This window comes from Cibotium barometz, chromosome 41, assembly GCF_041138505.1.
Source record: "Cibotium barometz isolate CiBa-2024 chromosome 41, ASM4113850v1, whole genome shotgun sequence".
NCBI lineage: Eukaryota > Viridiplantae > Streptophyta > Polypodiopsida > Cyatheales > Cibotiaceae > Cibotium > Cibotium barometz.
In genome coordinates, this window is record NC_141086.1 from 47,175,414 (window position 1) to 47,190,239 (window position 14,826).

Here is a 14,826-nt window from a genome sequence, read left to right on the forward strand (position 1 = left end):
GATACAAGTGAGTAAAGTTTATATTGATGGTGGAGCTCAAGTATGTCTTATGACACAGACGAAGCAATTCATGACTTAGGCTTGAAAGTGACTAGGAAATCCATTTTTAGTGTTAAAATGGCGAACAATTCCAAAGTCACATGCATGTGTCTGATTGAGGCCATAGAGATGAATGTATTGGGAAAAAAGGTAGTGATTGACATGCATATAATGCAAGATGGGGTTGGGGCATATCCTATTATATTAGGTAGGCCTTGGCTCATTGCACAATGAGGTCTAGAAAAGATTGGTACAGAGGGTGTATAAACCTGTTTCTTGACAGACCCAAAGGTAAAAGTATAAGGTATGATCTAAAAATAGGTAAAATTTTGGAGATTGGAGAGAAGTTGGAGCTAGAGAGGGAAGTTGATTCAACTTCTACTGGAAGCTATGAAGACTATTCTACAAGCTTACATGAGACAGATGGGGAGTCAGAATTGGACCAAAGTCTATTAGAACTAGAAGTAAACATTTGTGGTGTACTGATGACTAACCATCCAACACTCAGCTTCTGATCACACTATGAAGCCAAATGTTCCAAAATATGAGTTGTTGCAGATGTTAGCAAAGGATCTGACTAAAGAAGAGAAGGAGAAGTATGAAGAGTTACTAGATAGGTATCCCAAGCTGTTTGCAAAGGATTATACTTATATGAGGGGGTAATTCCTTGAATGTCAAGCTTTTTAGAAGAAGATTCTAGTTCCTAAGCCCATGCATCTCATAATGAGTTATGGGGCTTTTGAGAAGTGGGGAATAGATGTAATAGGTCCCCTTCCAGGAACTAAGAGTAGAAAGTTTTACATCATTACTGCTATGGATTATTTAACAAGTTTTTTAGAGGCTAGGGCAACTAGCAATGCTGCCCAGTAGGTTTGTAGGTTTTTGTATGAAATGATTTGTTGTAGGTTTGGAGTTCCTTTAAAACTGGTTAGTGATCAAGGAAGGGAGTTGAGAGTAGATTTGATCAAAGATCTAACCAAGAAGTTACGAATTAAACACAGATTTACCACACCACACCACCCCTAATGCAGTGGGTTGGTGGAAAGCTTTATTGGAGTGTTGCAAAGGTTGTTATTCAAACTTGTGGAAGATCATCCCAGTGATTGGGATATATACCTAGACAGAGTAGTTTTGGCATTTAGGGTATCTAAAAAGAATGCTACTAGGTATACCCCATATCACTTAGTGTATGGAGAAGATTGTGTGTTGCCTGCGAATGTGATGTTACTATCACTTAACATTTTACTACAACATAACATGACCCAAGAAGAGCAAGAGAAGAAGAGGTTAACCAATTTGTATTCTTTACTGTTGGATAGAGAGGAAGCAATTAAGTGGTATAAAATTGTCAATTGGAAGAGAATTGAGACTTTCAATGAGAAGATGGGAAGTACACACTTGAAGAAAGGAATGTTGGTCCTCAGATACAATAATGCTTTGGATACAACTTTTTAGACCAAGTGTAGGGTCAGGTGGGAAGGTCCTTTTATCATTCATGAAGTTTTTTCTAATGGGTTCTATTAGTTGCAGGACCTGAATGGTCAGATGCATGCAAGTAGGGTGAATGGCCTGAGACTAAGGCCATATCATATCAAAGTTATGTAAAAGTAGAGAGCAAAGAGTGAAACACTGAAAGTGTATCACAGCAGGATTGGGGAAATATGCAAGAATGGCCAAAGCTTTAAAAAAAAGGAGTGGAAATATACAATAAATAAATGATGATGTGTAAAGGATCCAAGGTGGCATTGATAGTCAAAATTGAGCCACATCGCCACTCTAGCATGCCATAAGATAAACACTAAAACTGACAAAACTTAGCATCGTCCGAAAAAGGACACTTAAGTGTCCTTTTTGGTACCAGACTAGTGTTAAGGTTTTCATGAACCTTTCAAGAAAAAACATCTATCGAACATGAACAACACTAGAAAGTGCCACTTCATACCAAATGCACCACAAGATGCAATCAGCTAGTGAGAATTAATCTAGGAAAGTTTTCCTCGATCATACACACTACCACAATAGCATTGAGATGAGCCATATCAATGGATGTAGGATCTATCTCTTTTAAGGATATGTACCTACATACATAGTAATCATGTGTACTATTTATTATACATAACCTGTGATTTCATGAGAATACTAAATATTGAATATAACCTAGATAGTGAATTCAAGAGAAGATTCATACCTCACCAAGCTTCCCATTTTGTAAATAGACTCTCTCACCATCTTGTCTCCACAAACAACTATAGCTATTGGAAGACTAAATTATGTGTAGAAGAAAACGAAAGTTAGTATATGAGCCTACAAATTATGTGCCATAAAGAGAAAATGAATAAAAGAATATTTGAATACCTATAATATCTTGTGCCAATCATGTGTCTTGAGGCCATATAATTGTACCTATGGACCATCCTTTTTAGTCTTTATATATAAAGGAACCCTTCAATCACTGGTGTACAAAAAGAGGCAATCACACTTTTCACCATTATGTTTCGAGCAATTGATTCTTATGCATGTATTTGGTTTGGGTTATATATATAGGCAATGTCAATCGACCCATCTCAGGACCTAGATGTCGCTAATCTCCTCTATATCATTAACCAATGTTATGGGTAGCAGGCATGTTCCAATTTTCATAGACACAAATATGTTTTAATATCCCTTTTTACATACACAGAGTTTATCCTTTATGCATTTTGTAAGTCAATTTATGCATTCTTATATGCAGGCCAACATACCATCGAGCCAATCCATTCCATATAGGTAATCTAATCCATATGGCCAGTCATCTTCATGGGGACAACCCGCTCCATTGATAGGCATAGGTCCAAGTGGTGCAGGTCTATCACGCTATGGTTGTGATAAGCCTACACTGCCAACGTCGAGTAGACCCACCCTTGCTCCCTCACGTACATATGCACCACGATGTTGTAGGGAGTGTGGTGGGTCTAGTAGACATAGTAACGAGGGGGGAGCAAGGTGTTTTTTCTTTGGAAAATGTAGTACCAAAATAGCCCTCATGATGGATGCTATAGAAAAGCAAGTCATCAATTGGATGCATGTACTTGCTAACTTGGAGTTCACAAACTCCTTTAAGAAGCGAAAAGCACAAGATGAGATATCAAACCAATATGTTATTGAGGTGCTCAAGACTAAGTTTGCTATTCCATATCCGGGCCTCGCCTTCTCGAACGATTGGATGAAGAAGAGGATAAAGATTTCGATCTCTTGCAAGCAAACATTAAGAGAGCGGCCAAGAACAACATGGAGAAGCCAACTGTTTGCTCGCAAGATGAGTGTGGAGACATGTGCGGAGATTTGTGAGAAAGCATCTAGGTGCTTTTCAACAAGTGGTGGGGCAAGTGCTTCTTCACGACTAGGTAGGCGAGGAGCGTCACACTTTGGATCGGGAGGAAAAACCTCCTTTGTTGCTCGCTTTGAAAGTATCAATTTTACTATTTTTCTTTACTTAATCTAATATAGTTTTAAACTATATTGTTTCCTTTAGCTTATTGCTCGCTTTGAAAGTATCAATTTTACTATTTTTCTTTACTTAATCTAATATAGCTTTAAACTATATTGTTTCCTTTAGCTAATTGTATCTTTTTTAATTATTTTTTTATAGAGGAATGTTGTTGAGCATGGCCCAACAAAAGAAGAGTACGATTATGGGTATAGAGCTCCCCGTCTACAATTGTGGGCTTTGATGCATACACAAGATGTCAAGTCCATTTTAGGGACTCAAGCTGACAAGGTAAGTAGCGCATGAGCCCTTCTCTTATCTATATGTTGTCTTTTATTCTTTTATAGTTACCTTAGTCTTGTTTGCATGTATGTAGGATAAAGAGGAAGATCCGAACTATGAATGTGAAGTGGGTTAAGCAAGTGAACCTGAAGATGAAGTGGGTTAAGCAAGTGAACATGAAGATGAAGATGAAGAGGAGCCGGAGGAACCAATGAAGATTCTGATCAACCATACCTTCATTGCTTTTTTTTGTATATGACCAAAGGCCTTACCATTCGAGTAATATAAAATATATACATGTTCACTTGCATTCTTTCCAATTTGAATTTCTTTTCAAGTTTCTGTATGTATAAAAAAAGAGACGGAATAGACTAGGTACGCAATATTAATGCGGTCATTGCTCATCAGCAAAAATAGCAATGAAATTTCGTTGTTGAGCAATGAAATTTCGTTGTTGAGCAATGAAATTTCGTTGCTCATCAGCAAAAATAGCAATGAAATTTCGTTGTTGAGCAAGGAAATATCATTGCTATGCAACGAAATGAAAACAACAGTGTTTCGTTGCGCATAGCAACGAAATTAATTTCGCTCTGCTGAGCATCGATCCCATTGCAGCAAAAATAGCAATGTGTCTAGTAGAGCGAAATAGGCCCGACATCTCCTTATCCTTGTAGTTATAAAAGCACTGCTATTTTTGTTTGCTAGGCGCCCTGATTATGTTGTAGTGTAATCACCTTTGACAAGCCTCCATCTTTTGTAGCTGAATCGCATACAAGTACCTACTCATCCAAACAAGTGAAATAAGCAAAAAATCACTTATTGTATGCACATAAAATTTACACTTCTATCCAAACAGAGAAAGAAAAAATGGGTTCAAATTTTCCCACTGGCTGCAAATAGATGTGCACGTAGCCATTCATACTTATTTTACCAAAGGCAAAAGAGGCATCTTGGTTACTACGGATTCATTCTATCCAAACAGGAAAAGAAATAACGCGAGTTCGAATTTGTCCACCAACCCGCAAAGGAGATGTGCATGTAGTCATTCATCCCTCTTCTGCTAAAGGCAAAAGAGGCATCAGCTTGGTTACCTACGGATTCGTTCTATCCAAACAGGAAAAGAAACAGCCTGGGTTTGAATCCCATTGGCCGCAAAGAGTGGCATCTTGGTGGTTACTTGGTTACTATGGATTCGTATCCAAACCGGGAAAGAAACAGCCTGGGTTTGAATCCCATTGGCTGCAAAGAGATGTGTGTTACTACAGATTCGTTCTAACGAATTCGTTCTATCCAAACTGGAAAAGAAACAGCTCGGGTTTGAAACGCATTGGCCGCAAAGAGTGACATCTTGGTTACTATGGATTCGTTCTATCCAAACCGGGAAAGAAACAGCCCGGGTTTGAACCCCCTTGGCCGCAAGGAGATGTGCTCGTAGTACGGATTCATTCCTTCCAAAGTTCTAAGAAGGCCAAATAGGAAGGGGAAGGAAGGTGACTAACCAGATTCGTTGGACGAAACCCTAACCTAAGGGAAACCCTAATCACTAGTCGCAATCATCGTCGCTCCCCTCGTGTGCCTTAAGCCTTCACGTGTCACAATTTTATTCCTCTTTGTATTTGCGTAATTAAAATCTCAAAATTGAATTTAAATTAATCAATCTTAGTTTTCAACCTTTCAACCTTAATCTTCGTTTTCAACCTTTCAACCTTAGACTTCCATGGATTAGCTGCATTCATGCAGCTAATTATTGCACACCAGAAAAAAAGTCTCAATATGCACACCAGACTCTGCATATAGTTATTCAGCCCTTTTATGCTAAAGGCAAAAGCGGCATCTTGGTTACTATGGATTCATTCTATCCAAACCGGAAAAGAAACAGCCCGCGTTTGAATCCCATTGGCCGCAAAAAGTGGCATCTTGGTTACTTGGTTACTACGGATTCCTTCTATCCAAACCAACAGCCCGGGTTTGAATTCCCTTGGCCGCGTGCTCGAAACGGAAAAAAAAAAAGAATTAAATTTACAGGTGGGTTAAGACAATATCTAAAAGTAACATCGGATTTGGCATTCAATTACATCTTCGCGATTGGTAACTTGAAGAAGAGGATGTGCGTGCGTATATTGAATTATGTCAAAGGGTTTTCCTCACAATATGGAGGCCACAAAAACATTTGCAGCAAGACTGAAGATCAAGAGGAGGAAGGCACTATTGACAGAGAGGTGGTATGGGCTCCTAGAAAAAGAAGAAGAAGAAGAAGAAGCAAGAGCAAGCACCACATTGTCAATGACAGGGCCACAAAAGAGGAAGTCCGTCTCCTCATTGCGCAGGAGGTTCACAAAGGAGATGTTGGTTGTGTCAGAGACTGCCCTTAACTTCATAGTGTAGTTCTCGTAGCTCCCTGAGCCCATTGAGTTGTGGGTGAAATTGGTTGTGCCATCCCCTGCTGTGACTTGCACACTCATGTTTCCCTGGCAAAGATCCTTGCCATCCCCCATCGCAAAGCTCAATGCATACTCTGCCCCATTGGAAGAGCTCACCACCTGCTGCTGCAGGCTGGCACTAGGCCCTCCTACCAGCTCAACCGCTGCAGCGCCCCCTGGAACAAAGTAGTGGCCGGAATCAATGTACCTCACCGTCGACAACCCAACCATCCACCCAGGAAGTGGTGAAGTGCTCATGTTTGTGATGCCCTGCAGTAGCACCCCATAGGAAGAGTTGGGAAGCAAGTAAGGTCCCTCCTCGAAGCCTCCATTCATCAGCAAGTTTTCTTATCATTTTTATTTTCATGCATAGAAGTATAAATAAAAGATAAATTTTTATATCAAAAGTGTTACTTTTATCAATTTTTATTTCATGCATAGAAGTATGCATAAAGGATAAGTTTTTATATCAAAAGTGATACTTTTATCAAATTTTATTTTCATGCATAGAAGTATGCATAAAGGATAAATTTTTATATCAAAAGTGTTATTTTTATCATTTTTATTTTCATGCATAGAAGTATGCATAAAGGATAAATTTTCATATCAAAAGTGTTACTTTTATCAATTTTTATTTTCATGCATAGAAGTATGCATAAAGGATAAGTTTTTATATCAAAAGTGTTACTTTTATCATTTTTATTTCATGCATAGAAGTATGCATAATGGATAAATTTTTATATCAAAAGTGTTACTTTTATTATATTTGAATTTCATGCATAAAGGTATGCATAAAAGTTGATTATTTATTTATAAACGTGTGTCTTTTATTATAATTGAATTTCATGCATAAAGGTATGCATAAAAGTTGATTATTTTATTATAAAAGTGTGACTTTTATCATAATTGAATTTCATGCATAGAGGTATGCATAAAAGTTGATTATTTTATTGTAAGAGTGTTACTTTTATCATATTGGATTTCATGCATAGAGGTATGCATAAAAGAATTCTTTTTATACTAAAACTGTGATTTTCATCATAAATGGATTTTATGCATAACTTAGATGCATAAGAGAAATTCTTTTATTCTAAAAGTGTAATTCCTACCAAATTGAATTTATGCATAAGAAGATGCATAAAAGTTTGATTTTTAATTCAAAGTGTCATTCTCATCTAAATTGAATTTATGCATAGGATGATGCATAAAAGAATAAGATTTCAAATTCAAAAGCGTTATTCTCATCCAAATTGAATTTATGCATAGGAAGATGGATTTTTAATTCAAAAATGTCAATTCTCATCCAAATTGAATTTATGCATAGGAAGATGCATAAAAGATTGAATTTTAATTCAAAAGTGTCATTTTCATTTAAAATGAAATTATGTATAGGAAGATGCAGAAAAGATTGATTTTTAATTCGAAAGTGTTAGTCTCCTTAAATGAAATTTATGCATAAATAAAAATGTAGAGAAATCTTATATCAAATATAAGAATTCTCTTGTATTCTATAAAAAGATATAAAATGTGATAAGACGTGATAAGAGGTGTATGATATGTGATAATATGTGATAAGATACGTATGGAAAGTGATAAGATGTGATAAGAGGTGTATGAGATATGATAAGATGTATATGGAATGTGTAGGGCGAGAATGGATGTATGGATGTAGATACGGATATGTATGTATGAATGTGAATGTGGATGTGGATGTGTATGTATGAATGTGAATGTGGATGTGGATGTGGATGTATGGATATGAATGTGGATGTGGATGTATGGATGTAGATACGGATGTGGATGTATGGATATGAATGTGGATGTGGATGTATGGATATGAATGTGGATGTGGATGTATGGATGTAGATACGGATGTGGATGTATGTATGTGGAAGTGGATGTATGAATGAGGATGTGAAAAAGGATGTATGTATGGATGTGTATGTAGAATAATGAATGTGAATGTGTATGGAAAATAATGTGTCGTCGATATGAGTGAATGGATGATGTGATGAATACATATGAATGAGATGCGGAATAAGTAATGTGGACTAAGGAGGATAAAATGGAAAGACGAGAGTTCGATATAGAAACTATATTTTGTGAACTGTTTGTAAATGAATGTTTTATGTCAAGAATGCTGGGGAAGCATTTTGACCGTCTTGTAGATTAAGGTCAAGGAGACCTAACTGATAAAGTTGCAACTGCTGACAATGGAGGATGTCTCGCGTAACAAGGTCGGCCGAGGTCTTGACCAGCCTCGGTTCGATTTAAATGGTGAGCTTCCGGTACGGTGGATTAGGGACCAAGGAAGCGGCCTATGAGTGAAGCGCTAGGTCACCTGTGAAGGATCCTAGAGGGTGCTGACCATACGGTGCTCGGGCTCTGGGTCGCCGAAGATACCCACACGTGCGTCGTGGAAGATATTGGAGCAAGGGATAAGAGTTGTTTTCTGAAACCGGGCATGGATCTGGTTTATTGACCTTGCTGGTCCTCAACGGATGAGTCCATGGCTCTTTTATATGGATCTGTGGGTTGATCTTGCTGATCTTCCACGGAGGTTCCATTCTATTATATGAATATATTGCCGGTTACTATGAGCTAGGAACTATGGAAAAGGCCTCTGAGTGAACAGGTGGTGAGCGTTCTGGTTACCAATGATGTCATAAGTATACCGATGAATGAATGACTGGAAATAAGAATTCAACCAGAGACTGAGGATTGTCATCAGTGATATAATGGTTTCATTAAAGGATTGTTTTAAAGTTAGCTGATGCTAAGAAAAAGGCAATTTCATATTGGGTGTGTAAGTGGTGTGACTAGTTTTATGTTTGCATGAACTTCCAGCTAGGGGGCCTTGGAACTCTTTTCCTTGGTACCCGGGACAAAACCTAACCAAATTCTTAATTGGATCCCACCACTACAGTGGTTGGGCGGTTGGCTAACCCATGAGACTGGATGGGGTTAGGCTAGACTGATGGATCCGTAAATCGAGATTTAATTTCTATTATTACGATAGATGAAGTAAATCTTGGATAGTAATTGTTCTATGGATAAGAATCAATGGCTGTGCCTCTTGATGGGGAAAAAAGCGTTGATCCCAATGATCCAAGTGCAAGTTTCTTCCTTGATCTGACCAAGTACCGTTAGAGGTGCAGTCAGATCAGTTTGATCAGTAATGATCTTGACTACGTTAGAGTAAAGAGTTATCCTGGTGGAATCGCCCGTGCTTTCCGGGTAAAGGAAGTTTTTCCGGTTTCGGTTTTGGACAAACCGACGGATTAGTCTCTTGTCCGGATATCCGTGTGGGCGAGGCTCGAGTGTGAGACCCCCTACCCGCGCACGATGTGCTACTTCCGCTGCTAGTACCCCGAATCCGTTGCACGGTGGAGACCGGGATGCCACAGCCCGGATTTTCCAAGGTCTCTTAAGCACCAAGAGACTTGAAAAATCCACACTAGGCGCTAATTACTAACCCAAACATGCTCCGATTATGACCAAAATTTGCAAGCATGTGGGGGTCGGCCACGCCCACATGCTTGCAAAGTTTGGTCCCCATCGATTGGTCACCATCGAAGCATGTTTGGTTATGATGGTATGGGGAAGGCCCGGATTTTCCATGGCCTCTTAAACACCAAGAGACTTTAAAAATCCACACTGTTTGCTAATTACTAACCCAAACATGCTCCGATCATGACCAAACTTTGCAAGAATATGGGGGTGCCCCCCCTCCCCCCCCACTCTTGCAAAGTTTGGTCTTAATCGGAGCATGTTTGGGTACGATGGTATGGGGAAGCCCCGGATTTTCCATGGCCTCTTAAGCACCAAGAGACTTGAAAAATCCACACTTGGCGCTAATCACTAACCCAAACATGCTCCGATCATGACCAAACTTTGCAAGCATGTGCGGGTGGGCCCCCCTCCCACATGCTTTGCAAAGTTTGGTTCCCACCATCATTCGGAGCATGTTTGGGTACGATGGCATGGGGATTTTCAACAAACAATATGATAGCCAAAGTGTTAGAAAAATTAAAAAACCAAGAACATCAACTAAAATGTAATGATACTCAATAATGAAAAACTCATAATGATATAAACATAAAATAAGTACATCAAAATGTGAGCTAACCCAACTACTCTGGGTTTAGCCACTAACTTAAAAGATCAAGGCATAATGAAAATGAGCTACCCCAGCTAGTGTGAGGTTAGTCACTACCCATAAATCTAAGTACAATGTAAGTGAGCTAACCCAGCTAAGTTTAGTCACTATGAACGGCAACCCAATAAAAATCATCATCTCTAACTGTAGCTCATTGACGTGCATGTCGAGGAGCCTGTGCCGGCTACGGGGGTTGTCAAATATCTACGGGGAGGTCTGCCTCAAAGGCAGGATCATGAGCTGGTGTCGGTGTACTCGGGAGCTCATGAGTCCTATAAGCTGTTATAGCCCTCTCCCTCTCTCTACGTCATGCTACTACAAGATGTCTCTATCTCTATAAACCCAAAATCTGTAATCAGCAACACAATGGTACGTGTCTGCCACTCTACACGTGTAAGGTCCTCTGCTATAAGGACATGCTACTCATGTGAAGCAGCACTACTGCTGTTAGCACCATCACCCGAGGTGCCACTAGGACCAGCACCACCCACACGCTTGTATGCTGTGATCTGGCTCTCGTGAAGGACTCTCTGGTATGCATGAAACTCATGTGCACTCCACTAAATCTCTAGAGGTACCTCAGGATCTTGATCTCTTTCATCGACGGCATCGAGTCCCAAGTTAGTATAGCTGAGGTAAAATGAAGAGGCCTACCAGTCCTAGCATCTACTCGAGCGAAGCCTGGGTAAAGATCCTTGATGCCCAAAACTCTGTAAGTCACTAGGTCGACACGTGCGCAGCAAGAGGGACATGCTGAGAAGCGTACTAGCTCCTGGGTGATGCAAGACAAATGGAAAAAATGTCCACATCCTAGAGCATATCCACCAGTACTGTCAATGTCCGATACAGAGAGCAGAGTAGGCATCACAAAGGAATGGTGGTGCATCTTGAGGGAGAGGTCAAGGAAAAACCTCTGTAAATAACAGGCCGTGGATATAAAGGCAAGTACGGCACTGTCACGTCTGAGGGTCTACGAAACTCTCAAACATGCAGCATCAACTGCTCTGCCCTATGCTGTGCAATCCGCTCGATAATCATGTGCTGCTACACCTCAGCTCTAGAACTCTCTACCTCAGTCTGAGCCTACGCAAAAAGTAAAGCATACAAATAATTGATTAGTCTCTCTCATTAGGTATTACTTAAAGAAATTTATAACTTAGGACCTTAATTATAACTCTTTTATGTGTAAGAGAAACCTACCTGCTGGATGTCAGACTCTCTCACATGTCGTGCCTCTGCAGTAGTAGCTGCCTCTACCGTTTGCAATGTAGCTCTAAGGTAGTCAATCTTCGCTCTCGCCTCTACCAACTCCTGAGTGAGTCTCTTAGTGGTAGGTGTGGGACCCTACGTGACACAATCAACCATGCCGCTCATGTAAAAATATAGAAAAGTACATATAAACATGTAAATAAATGACCAAAAAAACTTAAGAAGTAATAAATATGTAAAAACCTTAACATCTGTCGTCGGTATCGATTGTGAGAACAAGCACACCACGTGCTAGATGCTCTCCGTGGTACTTTGTGTACGTCGATGCCAACCTGGGTGCCAAGAGCCTCGAGTGTCGACATAGGCACAAACGCTGGATTTGTAGGAGCTACACGAAGGGCTGGTGGATGCCACCTACCCTGGTCCTGGAGACGGCCTTGGCTAGCACCACCACCAAGCTGATGGCTAGTGTAATCCACCTCCTCCCCTAAGACAAACTCCGCATATAATTGCTTTGCGAAGTATATGGGAATCTGGCAGTTGTTAGGCATCCTCCCATATGCGGCAACATATCGACTATAGATATGTGCCACCATAGGAGGATGCAAACACCATGAAATAGTAAGGGGCTTGCCTACCCTAGGCCTCATCCCATGACTATCGAGGAAAATTTCTAAGTAGTCTCTATCCCTAATCGGACCAAGATCATAGACCTGATGATATGTCAGGCCATGTCAGACACAAGAGCAATGCGATGGTGGGCTATCCACTCATCTACATAAACAATATCGTGAAGGCTACGAAGGGATGAAAGCATCGCCTCCAAGTCTACCACAATAAGTAATGTAGACGGTGTGTCTCTCGCACTCCTATGGATAGCTGCTAACTTGCAGTCTATCTCCACGCAATGAGGTCCGCAATAGACAAGCGGCCCTCCATGCTAAAACCTAAGCCTAAGACAAAGGTCCAATGCTTAGTGCTAAGTAGCACTAATGAAGCTATAAAAGAATGCTAATGGGCCCACTAATGCTAATCCAAATCAAGAGAGTAAGGAGAGTGAAAACGACTTCTAACAATGAGGCAAAAAAAAACATTTCCGGCTTTATAACCTCAAACAAGGTTCGGTGACATCATGCACTTTAGGGTTTGCAAGATGTACGCTATGGATTTTAGGGTTAGTGAGACAAACGACCAAGATACGCACTTAATTTTAGGGTTGGTGAAGGATCGACTACTGAGATTTGAATTAAGTATCTCGTTCGAGAGGTACATGGATGGCTTAGATTTTAAGTTATTACCACGATCGAGGTATGTTTGATGGTCGAGATTCATTTAATACCTCGAACAAGATATTTAAATGGCTGGGATCACATCTTCAAATGTGAATGAATGGACGGGTCGGATTTTGTAGATAAACCTCCTTTGAGGTTTTTAAACGGTCTTGATTTCATCTCTATACCTCGAACGAGATATGTGGACGGATCCGATTGTATCTCTATACCTCGAACAAGGTATTTCAATGGTCGAGATTTTATTTCAATATCTCGTTCGAGATATGTGGACGGTGGAGATGGGCTGGTCAAATATGCTGAATGTACATTTGAGTGGTGTGTCTAGGGGGATACACCATGGCATTGATGTGGATTCGAGTGGCATGAATATCTCGATCGAGATAGTGTGGTGGCGGTGACCTGTATTGGTGACATGGATGATGACTGAAAACCCGGACGTGCTTGCGTGGCATTAGTTGGTATCTCGTTCGAGATATGTCACTTTAGGCTTGGGAGGCACGTGTCATGTATTAATTGATGGCGATATCACGATTGAGGTACTCCGCCCGAGATGCGTGGATGTCCCAACTTTAGAGAGAGTGAACGAAAGTGAGTACCCTCATCTTTCAACCACCCAGAGGATCTTTTATTGTCTTTCACCATGAGAGAGTGAGAGCTCTTAGCCACCATTAATGAAGAGAAAGGAAAAAGAGAGCTCTTAGCCACAATTAGTAAAGCGTGAGAGCTCTTAACCACCATTAGTTAAAAAAGGAAAAAGAGAAAAGATAAAGGAAGCTCCCGTTAGCATTAAAGGAGGGAATGAAGTGAGCCTCTAGCTTATGGGAGAGGGAGTGCTTAATTACATTGTTATGATCATGAGATGGCAGGGGAGAGGAACACCCTTTGCTTTAACACAAAGGAGAGAGAGGGCAGGGGAGAGGAACACCCTTTGCTTTAACACAAAGGAGAGAGAGGATTAAGAGGGAGATATGCCCTCCATGATCATGGAAAGGAGGGGCAAAGAGGAAAGAGAGGGAGAGATACAATCCCTTGGTACTTGTCAAGAGAGGGCCACCTTGGTGCTTCACCTCAAATCCAAGCCAAGAAGTAAAGAGGCAACATCTCTTCGCTCCATGAGTCCGTGCATGTTCACACGAGACTTTACCTTATAGACCACTCTTTATTCACTACTTGGTTGGCTCTCCACCAACCAATACGCTCATAGGAGCTCCACCTATATGTTGTTGCATCCATGCTCCATGTGCTCAGAAGTCCATTCTCCTTGCTCTTGGGGGTTCACCTAAAAATATGTAAGTATACCATGTGAGTTCAAATGAAGGGTTTCTTTAATTCAAAATTTTAAGGTAAATTTATAAAAATACATTTACAGAAAAGGGTTTTTTAATTGATTTTGAAAAAATCTATTAGTCTATAAAGAAAAAAGTATTATTTTATTCATGAAAAATTCAGAGGGAAGGTTTTTTTTTAATACCCCTTGAATGCATGTGCTACATAGGGTTTCTTAGTAGTGTTCAACCCGAGTCCTTGCTACCCCACGCTTCGTGTGCTAAGAAGTCCATGAATATGGCTTCATGAACCTGGATCACCCATTTGCTCAAGGAAAGCCTCGTGTATGCTTAAGGAGGCCACGGACCATTCTTCTACATGAGCCCACGGGCGTGCCTTCATGAGCCCACATTCCCTAGAATAGCTTAGCCCATTCCCCATAGCATCTTCAAGTGCATGTTGTGGCCTTGCCATAGCCATTCCATATTCTCATTTACATATGCTTTGTCTCGACACATGGATTCAACCAACTATATGAGCTAGCACTATAACTATGCCATAACTCTAGGACTCCGAAGTGGCTGTCACATAGCTTGCATCCACTAGCGACGTATCAACCATAATCTCACCAACCATGCCGGTGGCATAAGTGCAAAAACTGTCACACCCAAGTGGCTCATCAATGTCCTTCGC

General features: G+C 40.4%; 1 protein-coding gene across 1 annotated transcript; it reads right to left on the minus strand.

Annotated features, from left to right (window-relative positions):
• Positions 1-5,828: 5,828 nt before the first annotated feature.
• Positions 5,829-14,613, minus strand: LOC147615019 (protein BIIDXI-like). Its single transcript, XM_086780019.1, has 2 exons — positions 14,445-14,613; positions 5,829-6,554 (listed from the first exon to the last, which is right to left on the minus strand). Exons 1-2 carry the CDS (start codon positions 14,611-14,613, stop codon positions 5,932-5,934), a joined length of 792 nt encoding a protein of 263 aa, XP_086636145.1. The 3' UTR covers positions 5,829-5,931.
• Between the last annotated feature and the right edge of the window lie 213 nt (positions 14,614-14,826).